Consider the following 20,674-nt stretch of genomic DNA (forward strand, 5'->3'; position numbering starts at 1 on the left):
GCTCAGTTGGTTAAGCGATTGCCTTCGGCTCAGGTCATCATGATCCTGGAGTCCTGGGATCGAGTCCCGCATCGGGCTCCCTGCTTGGTGGGGAGTCTGCTTCTCCCTCTGACCATCCCCCCTCTCATGTGCTCTCTCTCTCTCTCTCTCTCTCTCTCTCTCTCATTCTAATAAATAAATAAAATCTTTAAAAAAAAAAAAACTCTGACGGCTCCTGCCCTGCCAAGAGCAAGATCCCGAGTCCTCACCCATGGCCTCTGAGGATCCCCACGAGCTGGCCTCCAGCTCCCCCTCAGCCAGCTTCTGCTTGTACCCTCACAATGTTCTAGCTAGCCACATTGGCCTCCTTGCTCTTGCTCCTTTTGTGTTTTTGCCTCAGGGCCTTTATGTTGGGTTTTCACTCTGCTTGGAATGTTTTTTACCCAGATACATAGCCAACCCCCTCTCTTCCTTCAGGCCTTTAGTCAAATGTCCCCCTCTCGTTGAGGCTTTCCCTGACCACAGCACACCACATGTGTGGATGATAGCTACAAAACTGCCCTCCGGCATGCTCCAGTCCCTTAAATGTCTCTCCTGGGCAACCGCCACCATCTAACATATTCTATACTTACTTGTTTTTATTTTTCTTCCCCCTCATTAGAATATAAGGTCTATGAGATCAGGGGCTTTGCCTCTTTGCTCACAGTTGTATTCCCAGTGCCTAGAACAGTGCCTGGCACGTAGGGGGTACTCTATAAATATTTGCGGAATGAATAAATGATATCACTCATAGATGAGCAAGTCACCAGTGGAGGAAGGATGACTTTGGCCCAGAGCAGACGGATATGGTAAAGAGCCTGGTTCTGAGCTGGCCTGCCTGGGTTTGAAGCCCAGTTCTCTCACTTGTCAGCAGTGACCTTGGCACTTCAGTTACATTTCCTGTGCCTCATTGCTTTGTCTGTGAAGTGAATATACCAGTACCTCCCATCAGGCCGTGTGAGGAGCCTCTGAGATTCTATGCATCAAGCTGCCACCACTCCAAGTACTTATTTGGTAAATGTTAGTTAGTTTTGTAGTATACCTTGTAATAGCTCTTTGGGAAATGTAACTCTGTGTAAAACACATAAAAAAAAAAAAATTAGGCTGGAGAGAAAAGGAAATTGAGATGCAGACCAGTATGGGGGAATTTTATTGTATTTATGATGGAAAAAGTAGGTCAGAGATTCAATAGGATTAACTGGATCCGGTTGTGTTTTGGCTGCAGGTAGCAAAAAACACAGGTGGTGTCTTCATCCTTGGGAATACCTGCTGCAGAAAGAAAGATAAAACTCAATTGGAGAGACTGACGCTCTGGGTGCGTTTGGCCAGGACACCTGGAACTGGGGTGATAGGTACTCCAGGGTCAGGACGAGCAGTCTGGGCCACCTCTGATCCCCAGCCAGGGTTGGATTAGGTTATTCCTTCCCGCACATACGTTCAACCACACCCCTCACATCTTTTACCATTTATCACAGATTAAATAATCCACTGTTCAGGTACTTGCTTAATTTCTGCCTGCTTCAGTGTGGTGGTGCAGCAATGAATTCCATGAGAGCAGGGACCCCTAGCCACTGCCGTACCCTCAGCCAAGAGCCTGGCATGCAGTAGCCATCGGCCGACTTTTCCAGGGAGGGGAGGACAGATCATTCTGAAGCTCAGTTTCCTCACAGGGCCATTAGGTGGACACAAAGTGTGGTGGGGGTACAAATGTGCCATCTTCCAGATCACTCTCCTCTGACTATCAAGGTATAAGAACTCATTCTTCCATTGTTTCCTTAGGCCCCCCAGGAGATCCTGGGATTTGCAGCCCTTACGCTAGAGGGGGAACAATGGCTGGAGCAGCCTCCGGGCCCCTTCCTGCCTGCTCTGTGAAGTCTCTGGCTTTTAACCTGCAGGAACAAAACCTGCATTCTTAGAACCTGGTCCTCCCTGGGGCCACCCCACCCTACCCCACTGGGGCCTGGCAGGAGCCATAAAGCAGGTGAATGATGACCTTAATCCCAGCGTGAGCGCCTGGGGGGAGGCGTTATTCTTAGAATTCTAGTCTTAGGGACCTTAGAGGTGATTCGAGCTCCTCGTCCCTCCACAAAGGGGGAAACAAGGAAGCTGGCTTGCTGTGTGCCTCCCAGGCTGGTTCTCGCCCCTCCTGCAGCCTGCCCATCTGTCTGCTGCTTGTATCTCCACAGGACTGTAGTTGGTGAGATCTCTGGGCTCTTGGTGTCTAATTAGGTTGGGAAGAAGGTGAGGGAGCACGTGGAGAGCTCTGCTGGGAACGGGATTTGCTTAATAGGTTGGTGCAGAAGTGACTGGCAGAGCCATGCTGGGACATGTTTGTGCTCATAGTTTAAAATCAGGCTCGGGGCGCCTGGGTGGCTCAGTCGTTAAGCATCTGCCTTCGGCTCAGGTCATGGTCCCAGGGTCCTGGGATCGAGCCCCGCATCGGGCTCCCTGCTCCGCGGGAAGCCTGCTTCTCCCTCTCCCACTCCCCCTGCTTGTGTTCCCTCTCTCGCTGTCTCTCTCTCTCTGTTAAATAAATAAATAAAAATCTTAAAAAAAATAATAATAAAATCAGGCTCAAAAATATACCAGAGTTTCCCCACAAATGGTCACGTCAAACCTGGGAAACTTTGTGAAGTAGAGCTCCGTGTGAAGAAGGGAAGCAAACGGGTCTTGGGACTTGGGGCCAGCTGCTGCCCCTTCTTTGCCTCAGTTTCCCTCCTCTGTAAAACAAGAGCTCTCATTCCTGATCTTCCCTGACACCCAGTGGGAACATGAGGGTCAGTGACAGGAGGAATGACCGTCGTCCGCCATCTTCATCTTTCCCTCTCCTGAGTGCTGCCCATGCTAGTCTGCCTGAGGGTATTGGAAGGGGCTGGCCTTTCCTTGGCTTTATAGTTTTGGGAACTTGCCAAGGGATCCAGGGTGTGCCTCTCAGATCATCGGCATCAGAATCCCCTGGGTCATTTGTTAAAATTCAGGTTCCTGGGTCCTATCCCAGAACTACTGAGTAACTAACACACACAGACGCTGAGCCTGGCCTCTTGCTTCACACTGGAGATACAGCAATAGATAAGATCCTGTCTCCAGCACGCATTTTCTTCCCTTCCTCCAGGACTTGACGTATGTAAGGAGAGACCTTGTTCCCAGTTTGCTTGGCAGAGCCCCAGACCTTTAGAGAGGTGGAGATTCTTTCCTTTTCCTGGCAACCCATGGGGAAGGAAGCCTCTGAGGTCCCTAACCACATACACGTGTGAGCACACACATACTCCTACCCGTGCTTCTGCAACAGGGCTGCCAGGACGCTCTCCAGTGCCGTCTGCTTTTGGCCTGCCCACATACTGTCCACCTGACGGCCAAGCCGTACCTCTGCTCCTTGCTCCCGGTTTCTCACTCTAGTACATTAGAAAAAGAGCAACAGTTGAGGTTGCTATTCGGGTAGGATGTGGAGAAGCCTGGGAAAGGCCAGGGCAAAGTAAGCAACACAGGTGGGTCCCTATACCTTTTCCAAAGTCTGGTGTGGACTGTTCCACCCAATGGAATTAGATTCAGCAACACTGAGGAAGGCATTTGGTAGTGAAGAATACAGGCTGTGAAATACATATTTGCAAAACATCTCCCCACAGATTTCTTACTAATTATAAAGGGGAAATATTAACTTTACAGAGGAGAAACCTGGCGGACATCATGTTAACCAAGCCACTAAAGGTACCATCACCAATAATGGGACATCATGTGCCTCCTGATATGGGGCACCAAGAAGGACACAATATCACTGCTGTGAATGCATAACCTGAATCTAATCATGATGAAACATCAGGCAAATTCAACACGAGGGACCTTCTATTCTATAAAGAATAATTGGCCTTTACTAATAAAAAAAATGTCAATGTCATGAAAGACTGAAGAACTGTCCAGAGTAAAAGAAACTAAAGAGACATGACAATTATGTGCAACCCATGATCCTGGACCAGGAACATTAAAAATTTCTACAAAGTACATTTTGGGAAAATTGGTGAAATGTGTATATGCACACTTAAGTGCTAATTATTCTGTGATTATGTCTGAGAATGTCCTTTTGTTAGCTGTTAGGAGGCACCATGCAGGAGTATTTAAGGGTAAAGGGTTGTGATGACTGCAGTTTACTCTCAAATGGTTCAGCAAAATAATAACAACGTGCACACGTGTTTGTGTGTGTGTGCGTGTGCGTGGCAGCAAATATGATAAAACAGTAGTAATTGTTGAAGATGGGGGAGGGGATGTGGAAGTCCACTGTATTATTGCTGCAACTTTTCTGTAAGTGTGGAACTTCTTCAAAATAAAAAAATGTGCAGGCTGTGATGTCGGGCTCTTTGGATCCTAGCCCTGCCACTATTTGGTGTGTGTCCTTTGGAAGCTATTAACTTTGCTACAAGATGAGAGTAAACAGCACCTACTTCATAGGATTGTTACAGGTAGGAAACTAAGAGTAATGGCTAATACTTGTGTGTCCAGCACTGTCCTGCATGCATGGAAATATCCCAGTGCAGAGCCTTTGTTTCCAGCACAGAATTATGATCTAATGGTAACTACCATCGGTATTATGACTATTGGAGCCTCGCATGGGGAGAAGCACAGAGTTGGTGTTCAATGATCATTTCGTAGTTAGAGGTAAGTCTTCACATTAGGGCCCTTCCACTATGGCAAATCGGGAAGTGACAGATGCTGTCCAAGGGGAGGGACCAAAAGTCCCTCCACACTCTGATGCATCGAAATGTGGGAAAAAATCACTAGGACTTCAGCTTACCCCTGCTGGCGGCTCATGATGTCCTGCAGTAGCTTGCGGGCAGACAGCTGGCCCAGCACCTTCCGGTAGCTGTTGGTGAAGATGGCATCTGCATACCGAGGGATTCTATATGGAAGGAGTCAGAGGTCAAAGGGTGGGGTGGCAGGGTCAGGCGAGGAAATGGGGAGCTGTACTCAAGTCCCTGTAAGGTCCTTCTGCCCGTTGCCCTGTTCATCCCCAGAGACGGTAGGACCCAGTCCGGGAGGCTTCTCTGGAGCTCAGAGTCCACCCCTCTCCCAGAAATGAGCAGTGGGGGTTGCTGAGGAGATGGCTGGGGCCAGCTTAGGGCTCTCTTCTGCACCCCCCCCAAATTCATCCCCCACTGGGTTGCAGGGATGGTTTGGGGACATTGGGAAACTAGGCCCTGGTGGCAGGACTACTTACCGGAGGGGCAGGGATGGTGGGAAAGAGTGAGAGCCACTGCTGAGGGTGAGGATCACCAGGAAGAACACCCAGAGCAGCATCCTTCACCCCTGTGGCGGCTCCTGGAAAATGACAGAAGGAGAAGATCAAGTGTAGCCATAGCCCACAGGGATGCCCTTTGCTGGTGGGGCCCAGCCCTGGGCTTGGCACTATGCAAACCCGAGTCCTTGTCCTTTAGAGGCTGTGAGGTAGGAAAAAGAACCCAGACTCTGGAAGTCAGACAGGCCTGGGTTCAAGTCCTGTTTTTGTCAGTCACAAGCTCTGACCTCATTTTCTGCATCTGTAAAATGGGCATGTTAAGTTACCCTGCTGACCCCATAGGGTTGAATGGAAAAGTAATGATATTAGGGAAACTGCCCCTTGCTGTAAGGCATTATATGTGGAATTCAGGCCTCAGCAAGGGATAGGGGGTACCTTCCCCTGGTCGCCTAAGCCATCCCCACCCACGGTGGCGCTGACAGCAGTGAGCAGGGCCCACAGCTCAGGCTCTGAGTCCGACAAATCAGTTCATATCTGGGTTCCACCATCACTAGCTGTGTGTCCCAGGACAAGTGGCTTCTCCTCCTTGGGCCTCAGTTGCCCTATCCATAAAATGGAGTCTGTAATACTGACTACATAGGGTCCTTGTCAGGGTTCGATGAGATGAGAGTAGCCTGGCACATAAGGAATTCTCTGAAACACTTGAAGCCATGACCTCATATCAGACCCACTCAGGGGGCAGGCTCCTGTCCTGTTTTGTTATGTGTGAAGTCAGAGGGAAGGCAAAGCAATACATCTTGCTCCAGACGTTTCGATTCCGCCAAGGGGATTTAGCCTTGGAAGAGACCAAGGAGCCTGGGGACCAGTGCAGCAGAGTCATCTAATAGATCATGTAATTACCCTTAATTGGGGCCTGCTGACACCGTGCTTTGCAATTGGGGGGAGAACAGGCAGCGTGGGAAGGCACCCGCCTCAGTGGGGGACCGAGGCTCCCCTGGCAACTCAGCCCTGCCCGCAGGGAAGTTGGGGTGACTCAGCTACCTAGGAATTGGGTCTCCCCACTCACCATGCCCCCTCCTCAGCAGGATATCCACAGGCCCATGGAAGGGCCCAGCCAGCCCAGAGAGGGGCAGGAACCCCTCCTTTCCCAACATCACCCCATGCCTTTCATTTTCTCTCCTGTCCTGTTGAAGAGTGATTTCCAGCAGGGCCAGTACTGGCGGGATTACCTTTCCTTTTCTGGGCTCGCCTGCCCTCCTAGAGCGTCATCTCCCTTCTACCAGACACCAGGGTCTTGACTAACCCAGGCATGCCTTGAGACCCAGAACTGGAGGGAGCAGCATCTCCTGGGTGGGCACCCCCTCCACTCCCTACTGCCACCAGCAATCCTCCAGTTCCTGCTCAAATGCTCTCTGCTAGTGAGTGACAGGGAGCTCACTACCTCCAAACCAGGATGTGCTATTCCCAGCCAGCTCTTCTTGTTAGGAAGTTTTTCTCATCGTGTCAAGTGCAAACCCCCTTGTCTTGCAAAGACGAGTTAAGCTTCTACTCTTCTGGTAAGGACTGGGGCTAGAGAAAGGATGAGAACATGGCATCTGCCCCCCACCCCTTGCCCACATCCACCTGCTGGGCCACCCACAGCTTCTGCACCTTCATCCACATGACAGAGCCCTTTAGATGAGTTTTGCATCTGACTTAGGCCTTTGCTCCCCAGGTGAAGGATCTCAGTCTTCTGTCCTCCTCATCATTCCATATCACGTTTGGCCCCCTTCTCCTGGCCTAGTCCAGGTTGCCTCTCTAGCAATGAACTTTCTTCCTAAGCATGGAGATCTTTGGAGGTGAGGAGGACCAGAGCTCTACTTTTTCTGTCTCCCGGCTGTAGCCTGGACTTTCTTGACTTCTTTGCTGCTGATCTTTTAAAGACCTGGGCATATCCAGGCCCCTAATCACTTCATTGCCCTGCTCAGAAGCCCTTGGTTGTCCACTTCCTCCAGAGCAAAGACCAAACCTCCGCTCTTGGCCTAAGCTCTCCCTTGGCCTCCCCACCTCCTGCACCTTTTCCTGTGCTCCCCAGCCCCAGGGGCCCCCTGGCCCACACGGTTCACCCTCACACTTGCCCTCTGGAGCAGGTATCACGATCTTCATTTTACAGCCGAGGAAACAAGCCCAGAGAGGAAAAGGGCCTTTTTCCAAGGTCCTCCATCAAATTAGTTTCAGAGTGGGCACTTCAGAATGGGCCTCACAGTTCCCAGGCCAGCAGGCTTCCTCCTGCTCCTGGAGGCAGCCTCCCAGATACAATACCCTATTCACAGCGCTCCGTATTCACGGGCGCTTCAGAATTCATCACCTGCACATGGGAAGTGGTTCTGAAAAAAAACAAAACAAAACCTGAAAGCTTTTGCTCTTTGTCATTGGGTCTCTAGGGAAGAAAAAAGGGAGACAAACAGGAACACCTGCTTGGTCAATGCCTTTCCTATGCACATCCAGGGGTTTCAGTGAGTTGAAAATAACCTGATAGGAAGGCAGACTTTGGGGGGCAAGTCATAGTAAATTCTGTAACCCCCAGCTTATTCGGAATGCGGCTGAGCAACCGTAAAGTCTGGACAATCAAGAGGCACAACATTTGCTACAAACCGCATGCCCCAGGGGATGGGTCAGGACACCATTGCAACCTCGGGGCTAGGAGAACCTAATCCACAGCATTGCAAAATTCCACTGGATAAAGTTGGGAAACAACAAGAATTACCTCTCTTATAGGTCCATAAGAATAGAGCTTGTATCACCAAGGATAAAATAACTATTGGCAGACATATTCCACACAAGCAGTCCACAGAGATAGAATTCCAGGGAATTAAGTGTAGCACAAATCCAAGAGGATCAATGACTCCTTGATGGCTCCAAAGGCATTTTAAGGTTTATCATCTATCATTATGAGTATCAGCTTTCCACAGTGTTTACAAATGAATTCTGTGGTTAGATCTATTTGAGGTCATCTGGATTCGGGATAAATGGGCACTTGACCTACATTTGTTGGCACCTCTTGCCAGCCTCTATGCCAAGAATGCCACGAGAATCCTGCAGATGTATCTTCAGCCAACGACAGAGGTCAGGTCTCAAGTGCCCACTTTTGAACACTGAGGAAGAAAATCTTTTCCCTTTCCTAAACATTCTGCTTTGTAATTTAAGAACGCTGAAGCACTGACCTCCTGATCCAGTTTATAAAGTGTTTCAGCAATAGTGTTCCAAACGGAAGGAGATCTAAGTTTTTAATGAGGAAGCATCTTGAATTGTCATTCAAAAGAGGGACACCCCACCTCCTTCCAGAAAGGGTTTGAAGCGGCTTTAGGTGAAAGACGCAAATACATCGGACGGTCAAAGCATGGATCAAGAGACAAGTGTGGGGGTAACGGAGCGCTCCAAGGGCAGGTAATTGCATCTGAAACCTTGAGTAAGGAGCGTAGCTGCAGTTGAGCAAGAAAGCAAAATGTTATCAATTTCCAGGCAATTATGTTGAATGGGTTTTGAGCGATAGATGGGCGGTATTGATTTGCACAGCCACTTGGCTTCTTTCCGATCCATGGCAGAGCCCCATTGTTGACGGGCGACTCTAGCCAGCTCATGTCTTGCCCCAGACGCCTGCCTGCACACCCGTGAAGGGGAGCCGAGACCTCATCCGCCCCTGACAGACACCTGGAGCTTGTCTGTCTGCCTGCCAGCCACTTCTCCATGGTTGAGATGCCATGGATCCGAGACAACCTCAACATGGCGCCTCTCATCAAAAGCATGTTCCAGAGCCCCTAACCATGGGGCTGAAGGTGCTCACTAGTCCACAGGCAAAGAGGATGGTGGTGGCCCTCTTTGACTTGGTGTCTCTGAGTTGGTGAGACGGTCAACCTTCTCGCCCCATCCAGCCCAGCCCCCAGGGCCACCCTCTCTCACCTCCGATGGGGCAGGTGTCCCTCCGCTATGAGGCGCTGCTCCAGCTCTCCGGACCTCGGGATCGGCGTTTGCTCGGTGGCTGAGTGGCGCTCCCATCATTTATACCTTCATTTTCCTAAGCGACGTCAGCGTCAGAGAATCAATTACCCACAAGTCAACCAAAGGACCGTTTTTAGCATCACACTGACAAACCCTAATAGGGGAAAGAGGTTTTCCCCATTGCAAATGAAGGCTTGGATGGAACTTTCCCTTTATCATGGAGGGAATGGACAGAGCACAAAGTTATGATATTATTCTGAGGTGAATGGAGAGTTTAATACTGCTTCTCTAGTAATTGGAGTAATCATAACAGGGAAACACCAAGGGTTCATTTACTCTCTGAGTTAAATGTGCCTTTTAAAAAAGTTGATACAATTTTGTTTGTCTGCGTGCAACTTTATTTCACTTTAGGGTGGTCAACGTTACAGATAAGCGTTTTTCTCTCCTTAGCGAGGAGCGTTGTTTGCTCTCTCTCTTCCAGTGAGCACGATTTCCCCCTATTCGATTTACACCTGCTGCGGCCACTGCCCAGCAGAGGCAGCTAGCCCGGGGACTACCCGTTGTCATGTGTCAAGGCAGCTGATCATGGGTAGTTGCCTCAGAATGTGTGAAGGAAAGAGTTGGCAAACCTTGGGAGGGTTCTTGTGTTTCCAGATTTTGTGAGCCCGGAGCTAAAGAATCCTCAAGAATGGCATAAAAGCGTAAGGCAGAGGCACGGGTCTCCCACGCGACTGTTGAGTGGAAGGAGCTCTAAGCTTCACCCGCTGCTCCTCCTGGGTCTGTCAGTCATGACCTCTCTGACCCGCAGCAAGTTACTTCTGCCCTCCAGGCCTCCGAACCGCGAGGACTGCTAGAGAAGAGCGGCTTTCAAACTTAAAAAAAAAAAAAGTGGCATAGACCTTTCTTCAGAAATCTTCTTCTTCTTTTTTTTAATATTTTATTTATTTATTCATAAGAGACAGAGAGAGAGAGAGAGAGAGAGAGAGAGAGAGAGGCAGAGGGAGAAGCAGGCTCCCCGCTGAGCAGGGAGCCCAATGCGGGACTCGATCCCAGGACCCTGGGATCATGACCTGAGCCGAAGGCAAGTCTGAGCCACCCAGGTGCCCCTCTTCTTCTTTTTTAAAAAAGATTTATTTATTGGGGCGCCTGGGTGGCTTAGTCATTAAGCGTCTGTCTTCGGCTCAGGTAATGATCCCAGGGTCCTGGGATCGAGGCCCGCATCGGGCTCCCTGCTCCGCGGGAAGCCTGCTTCTCCCCCTCCCACTCCCCCTGCTTGTGTTCCCTCTCTCGCTGTGTCTCTCTCTGTCAAATAAATAAATAAATAAAATCTTTAAAAAAAAGATTTATTTATTTGAGAGAGAGAGAGTGTGTGAGTGTGTGCGCTCCAGCATGCGAGTGGGGGGAGGCGCAGAGGGAGAAGGAGACAGTCAGGACCGTGAGATCATGACCTGACCGGAAATCCAGAGTCGGATGCTTGACCCACTGAGCCACCCAGGTGCCCCTTTTCGGAAATCCTCTGTGGAAGTGCAGTATATAAAGCAGATTTAAAACATGAGACTGCTCTGGTTGAAGAGGGGGAAGTGAAGACTACTTTTGGCTGCCCCTTGGGGGGAAATCTGTAGTTTCTGAAGGAGTCTCCTAGCAGGATTTTTGTGATCCTTCTTAGCCTGCACTGAGCCGTGTTCTTGGCACAGAGCACACATAGGATATTTCCCATAGAAGCAGGGACTGAGTGGCACGTACCTAGAATAGACGCCAGGCCAGAGAGCAGATGTTGGGCACAGGGAGTAGGCTGGAGAAGCCATGGGGATCAGAATTCAACCTTAGCTGGAGCTCTTCTGCTTGCCAGGCTTTGTGCTAAGGGAGGCAGGCCTTTTCTCAGTTTTCTCATCTGTAACAGGAGAATGATAGGGCTCAACTGATAAGGCTTTTGGGTGAGGATTAAATGTGCCGGTGCATCAGGTATGGGGCCTGCTCTAGAGTAAGCCTCAAGAATGAGCTCTTACCATTGTTATTATTGTAGTGGTAACAAAGTGAGAAAACAGAGACACAGAGAGGTGACCCACTTATCCACGGTCACACAACTGGACAGAGGGAGAGCCAGGATGTGAACAGAGGTTTCTCACTTCCAAATTCAGTGCCCTGCACCAGACGAATGTTCCCCTAAGGCCCTTCCTTGGCCTACCACTTCTTCTTCTACTCTTTTTTAAAGAACTTTAACAGTTTTGGGGCACCTGGGTGGCTCAGTCATTAAGCGTCTGCCTTCGGCTCAGGTCATGATCCCAGGGTCCTGGGATCGAGCCCCGCATCGGGCTCCCTGCTCCGCGGGAAGCCTGCTTCTCCCTCTCCCACTCCCCCTGCTTGTGTTCCCTCTCTCGCTGTGTCTCTCTCTGTCAAATAAATAAATAAAATCTTTTCTTTAAAAAAAGAACTTTAACAGTTTTATTGAAGTATAATTCACACACCATGAAAGGTACTTGTTTGACATCTATGGTTCGACAAGTTTTCGTAAGTTTGTAAAATGATGTCACTATCACACAACCCTGTTTAGAATACCTCTGTCACCCCACAAGTTCCCTTCAGCCTGTTTGCTATCAGTTCTGACTCCAACCCCAGTCTCAGACAACCACTGATCTGCTTTTTGCCTCTGTAGGTTTTTCCTTTGCTAGAAAGTTCATCTGAATTGTGGTGTCACATAATATGTACTCTTTGGTGTCAGGCTTCTTCCACTCACCCTCTTGTTTTTGAGATTTGTTGGTGTTGATCCAAGTGTCCACGGCCCGTTCCACTTTATGGCTGAGTAGCATTCCGTTGTACGGAAGTCTGACAGCTTGTTTATGAATCCACCGTGATGGATGTTTAGGTCAATTTCCGTTTATTCAGGGGCTATTATGAAAAAATGCCGCTATGAACACTCGGGTGCAAGACTTTGTACGAACGTGTGCTTTTGTTGCTCTTGGGTGGTTATCCAGGAGTGGAACTGCTGGGTGATGTGGTAAGTGAATGGTTAGCTCAAGAAACTGCCAAACTCTTTCCCAAAGTGGCCATGCCATTTATATTCCTGCACCCTTCGATGGAGGGCTCCCCAGGTGGTTCTGAAAGGAGCATTTCTTTATCCCACAAACACCTCTGAGGCACCGGAATTAGGCCCCCACAGAGCTCTCTGGGCTTGGTGTTCATCCATCTCTGGAGGTCTGGTCCTATTTGTAACCTCAGGGGAGTGGGATGGGCCTTTCCCCCTGCACGACCTGTTTTTGGATGCTCAGAGCAAAGTGGTGTGCGCTGGTCTTCCGAGAGCTGCAGGGGGCAGGCGTGTGAGGGGCTGAGTAATTACGTCGGGCAGGGAGATCGGAGACAGACACACCGTTAAATGTTCCCAGAATGGAGAGAAGGGAAAAGTCACGGCAAAGCTGGCTGAGCATCACACGGGAGCAGAGAGAAGCCTAGAGCCTAAAGCAGAGACAAGCATGAGCCTGGGAGGCAAATGGATTTGGCTTGGAAACTCAGCTCTGCCACTTGCAAATTGTGTGATTCTGGGCGAGGGGTTTAATCTCTCTGGGCCTCGGTTATCGCATCTGTACAATGGGGGTGACACTAACTACCTGGACAGCTTGTTGTGAGGATCCAGAAATAGGCTTGTAAAGTGTTGGATGCACGTGGCAAGAGGAAGCTGTTACGGGAGTTCTTAAGGATCAGAGCCCCGAAAGCTGCGCAGGGTGGTGGCGAGGAGAGCTGGGAGCCATCTGGGAGGTGGGCTTCATTTGCAGTGTATTCTCAAGCCCCTTGAGGCAGAGGATGAGGGAGGAAGCCAGAAAGAGCCTTGAGAGTGAGAGCCCAGCCCCCTCCCCAACTCCTGCAGCCAGCCACCTTGTCCTTATCCCCTGAGAGGCGGTGGGAACGCCTTGCTCGCAGCCCGGCTTTCTTCCCAGGACGGGATTTAACCCAGAGTTAATTAGTGATCGTGCCTGTTCTAGGGGCTGGGGACTTGAGCTGTGGAAAGAAAGCGCCCCAGAGAAAGGCAGGCTCTAAAAGGCCCCAAAAGGCTAGGGCAGAGGGGCTCCACCGGGAGAGAGACAAGCCGTGCATTTGTGTTGCAAATTTCCAGTGTGTTGGAGCCAGCCATTCAAGGAGGGTGATGCTAAAGGCAGTGGGCCCCAGGAGGGGGGGGCGAAGGGGGGGCGTCTTGGGGGCGGAAGGGCAGAGGAAGTCGACAAAGGGGGCCTGTCTGAGGGCCTCAGGCCCTGCTTTGTAAAAGCTGCTTTCATCGCCCTCCCTGGATGATGGCAGTGTTCCCAGCCTGAGGCCAGTGTGAAGGGAAGGGGAGGCCTGGACCCCAGACTCCCAGATTCCCTTGACACTCCCCACCCAGTGTGCCTTCTAGGCCTGTTTTTATGGAATCAGCAGAGCAGATGTCACAGGAGCGTTTATGAGTGCTATGTCAGGGTGAAAGACCAGGGTTCAAGTGGCTGGCCTTGTTGGGTGGCCTCAGGCAAAGCCTCCTCACTTCCCTGAGCCTCAGTCTCCTCTTCTGTAAAATGGGGCTAGTGGGGTCCTTTCTCCCGCTTCATAGCTTACCCAAGCAGAAGTGCCTGTGATTGGTTGGGGATCCAATAACCATCAGAAGTTCATCTCTTTCTAGAAAAGTCTGCATTTGGGAAGGTCATTAGGAGAGCTTTTTTAGAGAGGTGAAGTGGATTGTATTTAGCAAATCAATTAAGCAATTCTGGGTTGCTTGGAAATGTCACTCCCTTAAGTATTTTCAATGTTCACCTTGCTTGGAATTTTTGGGCCTGCCCCAAGGCAGTTATGAATGTTAACCAGGTTGGTTTTCTGGGTTGCTAGATGTGGTGTGGGTGTCAGGCACGATGGCACAGGAAGGCTGTCCCCAGCTGATCCTGGAGGCAAGCTCTCCCTGGTGGAGATCTGGCCAGCCTTTATTTTATTTTATTTTATTTTTTAAAGATTTTATTTATCTATTTGAGAGAGCACAAGCAGGGGGAGGGGCAGTGGGAGAGGGAGAAGCAGATTCCCCGCTGAGCAGGGAGCCCAATCTGGGAGAGTATGGTGGGGGCTCCATCCCAGGACCCCAGAATCATGACCTGAGCCGATAGCAGACGATTAACTGAGCCACCCAGGCACTCCCTGACCAGCCTTTAAAGGCCTCATTGGATCCCAGCTCTCCAAGAAGCATTCCCACACCCTGCTCCTCCCTTCTAGCCTTGCCTTGTGGTCGACGGATTTTATACGTGGAAGTGTCTCCTTTCCTGAGACACTTGGATGTCTGCAACCAGACCTGATGAATTTTTGGGCCCCCTAAAGCTTTCTTTTCCCAGCTTTATTGAGATATAACTGAAATATATAAAGCTTTCTCATCAAGGTGCGGTTCCTAAGACCAGCAGTATCAGTCTCTCCCGGGAGCTTGTTAGAGATGCAGAAACTCGGGCTCCACCCCAGACTGACTGAATCAGAGGCCAAATCCTCCTCTTTGTTCCAGGCTTTTAAAGGCGTCAGGCTCCTAAGATGGTCTCTGAAGGCCCTGTGGTTCTCTGAACAGGGAGGAGGGCCATGATCGCAGGCAGCCAGGAGGTGTCGCTGTTCCCCAGTCATTGGGGATGTCAGGTTTCCCAACAAACACCAGAGGCCCCCCTCCCTCCCCCGCCCCATGCCGGGTTTTGTTTGCTGTGAAATCCCGGAGCACCGAGGGGTCCGGGTCAGTTATGTCTGTCAGGCCATCCCCTCCTCAGCCACCCGGGCCGCCAGTCTTTCTCTGCCCAGTTCCTGCCCTGGGTTCTCAGCTATTGTTTCCAGTTAGGGGAGGCTGTGTGTTCCGCCAAGCTCAGCCCCTGCCCCAGGATCCCCGGGAGAAAGCCCAGAGGAGAAAACCCACCATATGGAGGCTTCTTCCAGCCTGGCTCATCAGGCAACAACATGGTCTGGCAGAGGAGGGGGCATCTCTCTGGTGGGAGGGCCCTTCTCCTTTGGAATCAGAGTTGGAGGATCTTAGTGACAATACGGCCTGCAGACACAGCAGAGGTTGTTGCCATTATTTGACTGTCTACAGGAAAAAACCCACAGCCTGTCTGGGACTCCAGTTTCCAGTTTCCTATCTGAACTGGGTGCCCAGTGTCAGGGCCAGGTTATGGCCTCACTCCGCCTCCGTGGTTATAGGGCAGCTAACGGAGCTCCATGAGCTGTGGATGCAGCAAACCTGGGCTCCAGAGTTAGGGCCAAAGATCGGGAGCAGAGCCACTGGTTTCTCTCCAGGGTTGAAGTTTCCAGTCTGGCCACGTCCGCCTGACCTTTCCCCACCCCATGTCATCTGGTCCCTAAACACCGAGGCCACGGGGCGGAATGTGGATCAGTTTCCACACCCAACCCCACCCTTGGAGCTGGAACTCTCCTCTAAACCCCAGAATCTACCCCTAATCCATGGCCGACGCCTGCCTTCCTGCCTAACTCCTGTCACTCCAGCTCCCGGGTCAGCCCCATTCACCCCCACCGGATCCCTTATAGGAATCCAGCTGTCCTGGATTGTGACAGTATAGCCGTAATAGCTCTCGATGCTTACCATGTGCTAGTCATGTAACATACATGATCTCATTCGATAACCTTAAGGGTTAGGAGCACGAAGTGGCCGCATTTCATGGTAGAAGAAGCTGAGTGTTGGAGACATTGGGTAACTCTCCGATCTCACTCAGCTAGTAAATGGGGGGGGGGGGACGGGGGCCCTCATGCGCTGGAGCAGTGCTACCCCCACCTCAGCCTCAGCATCTTAAGGCTGATCTCTTCCAGCCCCTCACAACAGGTATCAGATTTCCCTTTGAGCAGTATCGGTAGGGTCTCTGTGGACCCTGTGCGGGAGAGTGATAAATGTAATAAGTGAGGATTTCCCATGGCCCATGACAAAGGTGGCATTGCACTTTTCCCACGCACTTGTCGTGGGGATAGTGACATTTCTTACTAACATCAGAGCTTTGGTGGTTTCACCAGTGAGCTTGGAACCAAAAGTCACAGGCTCACTCACATCTTACCCAATTCACACATCCTTCAGGTTAGAAATAGGCTCAGGCATGCCACGAGCGTTTCAGAATATTAATCAGTGATGGAAAATCCATCATTAACTTATTTGCATATTTCATCATTCATTCAGGCTTTCATCCATCCTTTGATAATTCATCCATCAGACATCAATGCAATTATGCCCGCTGGGTGCTAAGCATTACGTTTGGTAGCCAGGAACCAAGAAAAGGTAAGATACAATTCAAATCAATAGGTATTTTCTCCAGTGCTTGCTGTGGGCCATTCACCACGTTGGGGGCTCCAGGCGTTCTGTGGACTCACTCTGGTGGAGATTTCATTCTAGCTAGGAAGGCAGGTACCTACGGTCTGTAACAGAGGGGTGTGCCACGTGCAAAAGGAGCAGAGTGGGTGGGGGATCGGCTCTGCTAGGGCACAGCAAAGGCTGCAGAGGAGATGACATTGAGGCTGGGCCTTGAAGCAAAGGGAAGGAAACCTTACCACAGCATGAGTGGAGGCCGGGAGGCATGATCAGTGCGTGACAAGTTGTCTGGTGTGGCTAGAGGGAGGGTCATCGGGCCTTTGCGTACATTGGACTTGGACCCCCACATTCAGTTGTCTGGGGGTAGGGCTCAGGGTTCTGCTTTTTTTTTTTAAAGTAGGCTCCACGCACACCCAGCACGGAGCCCAACGCGGGGCTCGAATTCACGACCATGAGCTCAAGACCTGAGCCGAGATCAAGAGTAGGACACTTAAGTGACTGAGCCACCCAGGGGCCCCACGGATTCTGCATGTTTAGCCAAGGCGCCAGGTGATTCTGATGCAGGTGTGACAGACCACAGTCTGAGAAACCCAGGCTACAGCTTCATTGGCAGGAAATACAGAAAATGATTCTGGAACCATGTGTGAAGGCCCAGCTGCGCAGGGTGTCAAATGCCATGCTTAGGAATGTGGGCCTTTTCTCTTCTCAGTGGAGAGAGCCCCATGGGAGGCTTTCAAGCCAGCAGCCCGGAGGGGGTACTGAAAAGCTGAGTGACCACAGGGAGGGAGCCTGGCTAGGAAGCTTTTACAGCTGTCCAGGCCTGTAGTTCTGAGGGCCTGAGCCAAGACCCACCAAGGAGGTGGTGGGGAGCTCATGGGGCTGGATTTGAGAGGGCTCTGGAAGATGGAACCACTGGGCCTGGGGCAGAAAGGACAAAGGAGGTGAAGGAGGGGGAGATGTTGAGAATGAGCTGCTGTTTCTCGCTGCGGGCCTGAGGGGTGGCTGGCTACTCTGGGGGAGCTGGTTGTGGGGAGGAGCAATGAGCTCTGATTTATATGCGGTGAGGTTTTAGGACTCCAGGGACCTCCAGAAGGAAGCAGGTGACAGGCTGGAGCTTGGAGCTGGGCCAGGGGCCAGTGAAGAGGAGGTAGTCAAAGTTGTGGAGCATGGGTGGGATCTTAGAGAGATGCACGCTTCAGGGCAGGTGGCCGCAGAAGCAGAAACAGGGGTCAAGAAAATAATTAGAAAACGACACTGTTGGGGCGCCTGGGTGGCTCAGTTGTTAAGCGTCTGCCTTCGGCTCAGGTCATGATCTCAGGGTCCTGGGATCGAGCCCTGCATCGGGCTCCCTGCTCAGCGGGAAGCCTGCTTCTCCCTCTCCCACTCCCCCTGCTTGTGTTCCCTCTCTCGCTGTGTCTCTCTCTGTCAAATAAATAAGAATTCTAAAAAAAGAGAAAACGACACTGTTGGCAATTTACGACTTCCGTGTTGTGGATGGGGAAACCAGGACTGAGACCCATAAATGTCTTGTCTTTGGTCACTGTGCTCATCAGGGTGGAGCCTCAGGACTTTGAACCTGAACCTCTTTGGTTTTTTTTTTTTTTAAGGTTTTATTTATTTTTGAGAGCGAGAAAGAGAGAGACCACGAGTTGGGGGGGAGGGGCAGAGGGAGAAGCAGTCTCCCCGCTGAGCAAGGAGCCCAGTGCGGGGCTCGATCCCAGGACCATGACCTGAGCCGAAGGCAGACGCTTAACCGACTGAGCCACCCAGGCGCCCTTGAACCTAAGGCTCTTTGGCTCCAGCATCCATACTGTATTCTCTGCTGAGACTCCAGGAAGAAAAGCACATCCCTGGAGACAAAATAAATGGATTCATAGATTGGGGGTGGGAGGGTGGGAAAGACGCAGCAAAAAGAACTTGCAAGAGAAAGGTGGTAGGAAACAGTATATTAAGGGCGCTGTATTTTTCTTTACCTTTCCCCACTAGCATATTTTGAAGCAAATCCTAGACCTCTTATCATTGCCCCCATAAATATTTAAGTATGTAATCTCAAAAAGATAAGGGCTCTTTCTTGAACATAGTCACAATACCATTATCACACTTAAAAAAAAACTAACAATAATTCCTATTAAGTGAACCTACTGAGGGCAATTTGACAAGACCTCAGAACAGAAGCCTGGCTTGCTTATCTTGAGCTGGTATTGTCACAAAGCCATGATAAGGAATTTAAATTTTCCCAAGATAATTACAGAGAAGGCGAACAAGGGATTGGAAATGCAGATTTGAGAAGCTTGTCAGGGCCCTGGGAAGGAAATGTTATAAAGGGGGGGGGGGGAAGTCTGGAAAGATTTGCAGAGTACAAAAGAAAAGAATCTTCTTTCTGACTTCCCCTTTCCTCGCCCAAAGGCCTTTAGTCATAAATGTGAAATAGGAACTGGGTCTAAAGTGAAACCAAACAGATTAAAAATAACACAACGAGTAGTTGCTAAATGCAACAAGACAGAGTTCTGGGGTTCGCTTCCCACCAAGGCTCTCCTGACTACTTGCTTCGGAGCTAAGGACCACTCCTCGGCTGGGTTCAGAATGCTAGCCTCCTGGGAGGCCCTGTAGATTGTTTATTAACTGGCTTACTAACTGGACTCTGCCCTTCTGCTTGGCATCAGGAAACCTGGATTCCGGGTTTAGCTCCTCTACAAAGTTGCTCTGTGACCTTGGACAAGTTATTTCACTTCTCTGAGCTGCTCTGCACCGAACGTGAGGGTGTGAGACCACAAGATCTCAACATTCCCTTCAAGTTCTGAATTCTCTGACCCAACGAACTCCTAATGAAATGTCCCTCATCTCCTGGGGTTTGGGATTTGGGGTGATGTTACCCGGTAGCAGCAAAACGCTTGGATGACTTAGTTGAACAATGCCATGGAGACATCCCGCGTTTATTATGCAGGTCTGTGCTTCCCAGTCACCCAGGGCTGCAATTGGTTGACCCCCCCCCGGAAGGAAATCCTAGAGGTGGCTCCATGGGCGCTCTCCAGAAACCAGTGGTGGGTGAAGCACAGATGGAAACCATACAGAGCCATCCGCAGATGGAGCCAGGTGCCTGAGGCCCAAGAAGCAAATGGTAGAAATAAGTTTAAGGGACAGCCCAGTGTTCTTTCTATGGTAGGTAAAGGGGCTGATGAATGGCAACCAGGGATTGGGGGCCGAGATGGCGCTGAAGGCAAGCGGTGGTGAGAAGCTGTCAGATCATGGAGCCACATGTTACTGGCATTCTGGGCCTTGGCCTGGGGAGCCGGGGTTGGAGGGGAGCCAGAGGAAGACTCACACAGGAACATAAACCAAATGGGTAGGGGAGGGGTCCTCCCTGGGCCAGAAGAGCAGCCCCTTTTCTGAAAGGCTGTCCCCTTCCTCCCGCCCCAGCTCCTCACCAGCGTGAGCCAGTGCTGGGAAGGAGAGGGTGCGGCAGCGCTCCGCTCCAGCGGGCTGCGTCCCATTTTCTCCGTTCCTCCAGGGTGCTCTCTCTTTCCCATGACAGGCTTCCTGCTGGAGCACTGTCCTCTGCCTGGAAGGCGGCTCTCTTCTCCTGGTCAACTTCTGCTCAGACTGCAGCTCAAACCTGACGCTTTCATGAAGCCCTCCTTGACCTCCCTACCTAAGACAAACCACTCCATTTTTAGGTCCTTACATGATTATGTACTTTATATATATATTTTAAAGATTTTTGAGAGATTTGTTTTTTTTAAGATTGATTTATTTGAGAGAGTGAGAGCAAGAAAGACCTCAGAGGGAGAGGAAGAAGCGCGCTCCCTGCTGAGCAGGGAGCCTGAATCAGGGCTTGATCCCAGGACCCCGAGATCATGACCGGAGCCGAAGGCATCTAGATGCCCAAAAGACTGAGCCACTCAGGCGCCCCCACCATTATGTACTTAAAAAAAAAAAAAACAAAAAACAATAGCACTCATCACTGGTACAATTTCCAAATAGTTTTGTGATCCTTTCTAAAATTTCTTGAAATAACTTCATGCTTTCAGAAAAGTTGCAGGAGTAATACAAAGAACTCCCATATACTCTTGGTCCAGAGTCAACAATTGTTAACATTTTGTCACATTTGCTTTATTATTTTCTCTCTTTCTCTGTGCGTATGATAGATTATACAGGTTATATATACAAACTACATG

At 50.5% G+C, this 20,674-nt stretch overlaps 1 protein-coding gene across 2 annotated transcripts; it reads right to left on the reverse strand.

Moving 5' to 3' along the window:
* Positions 1–1,151: 1,151 nt before the first annotated feature.
* GHRH (growth hormone releasing hormone) lies at positions 1,152–9,236 on the reverse strand. 2 transcript variants are annotated; one of them, XM_027624252.1, is made up of 5 exons: positions 9,182–9,236; positions 5,225–5,325; positions 4,802–4,906; positions 3,291–3,410; positions 1,152–1,287 (listed from the first exon to the last, which is right to left on the reverse strand). In XM_027624252.1, exons 2-5 carry the CDS (start codon positions 5,302–5,304, stop codon positions 1,269–1,271), a joined length of 324 nt encoding a protein of 107 aa, XP_027480053.1. In that variant the 5' UTR covers positions 5,305–5,325; positions 9,182–9,236; the 3' UTR covers positions 1,152–1,268. The 2 variants fall into 2 exon arrangements, with proteins under 2 accessions (XP_027480053.1, XP_027480054.1); XM_027624253.1 differs by having other exon boundaries at positions 1,176–1,284.
* Between the last annotated feature and the right edge of the window lie 11,438 nt (positions 9,237–20,674).

Source organism: Zalophus californianus, chromosome 8, assembly GCF_009762305.2.
Source record: "Zalophus californianus isolate mZalCal1 chromosome 8, mZalCal1.pri.v2, whole genome shotgun sequence".
NCBI classification, from domain to species: Eukaryota; Metazoa; Chordata; class Mammalia; order Carnivora; family Otariidae; genus Zalophus; species Zalophus californianus.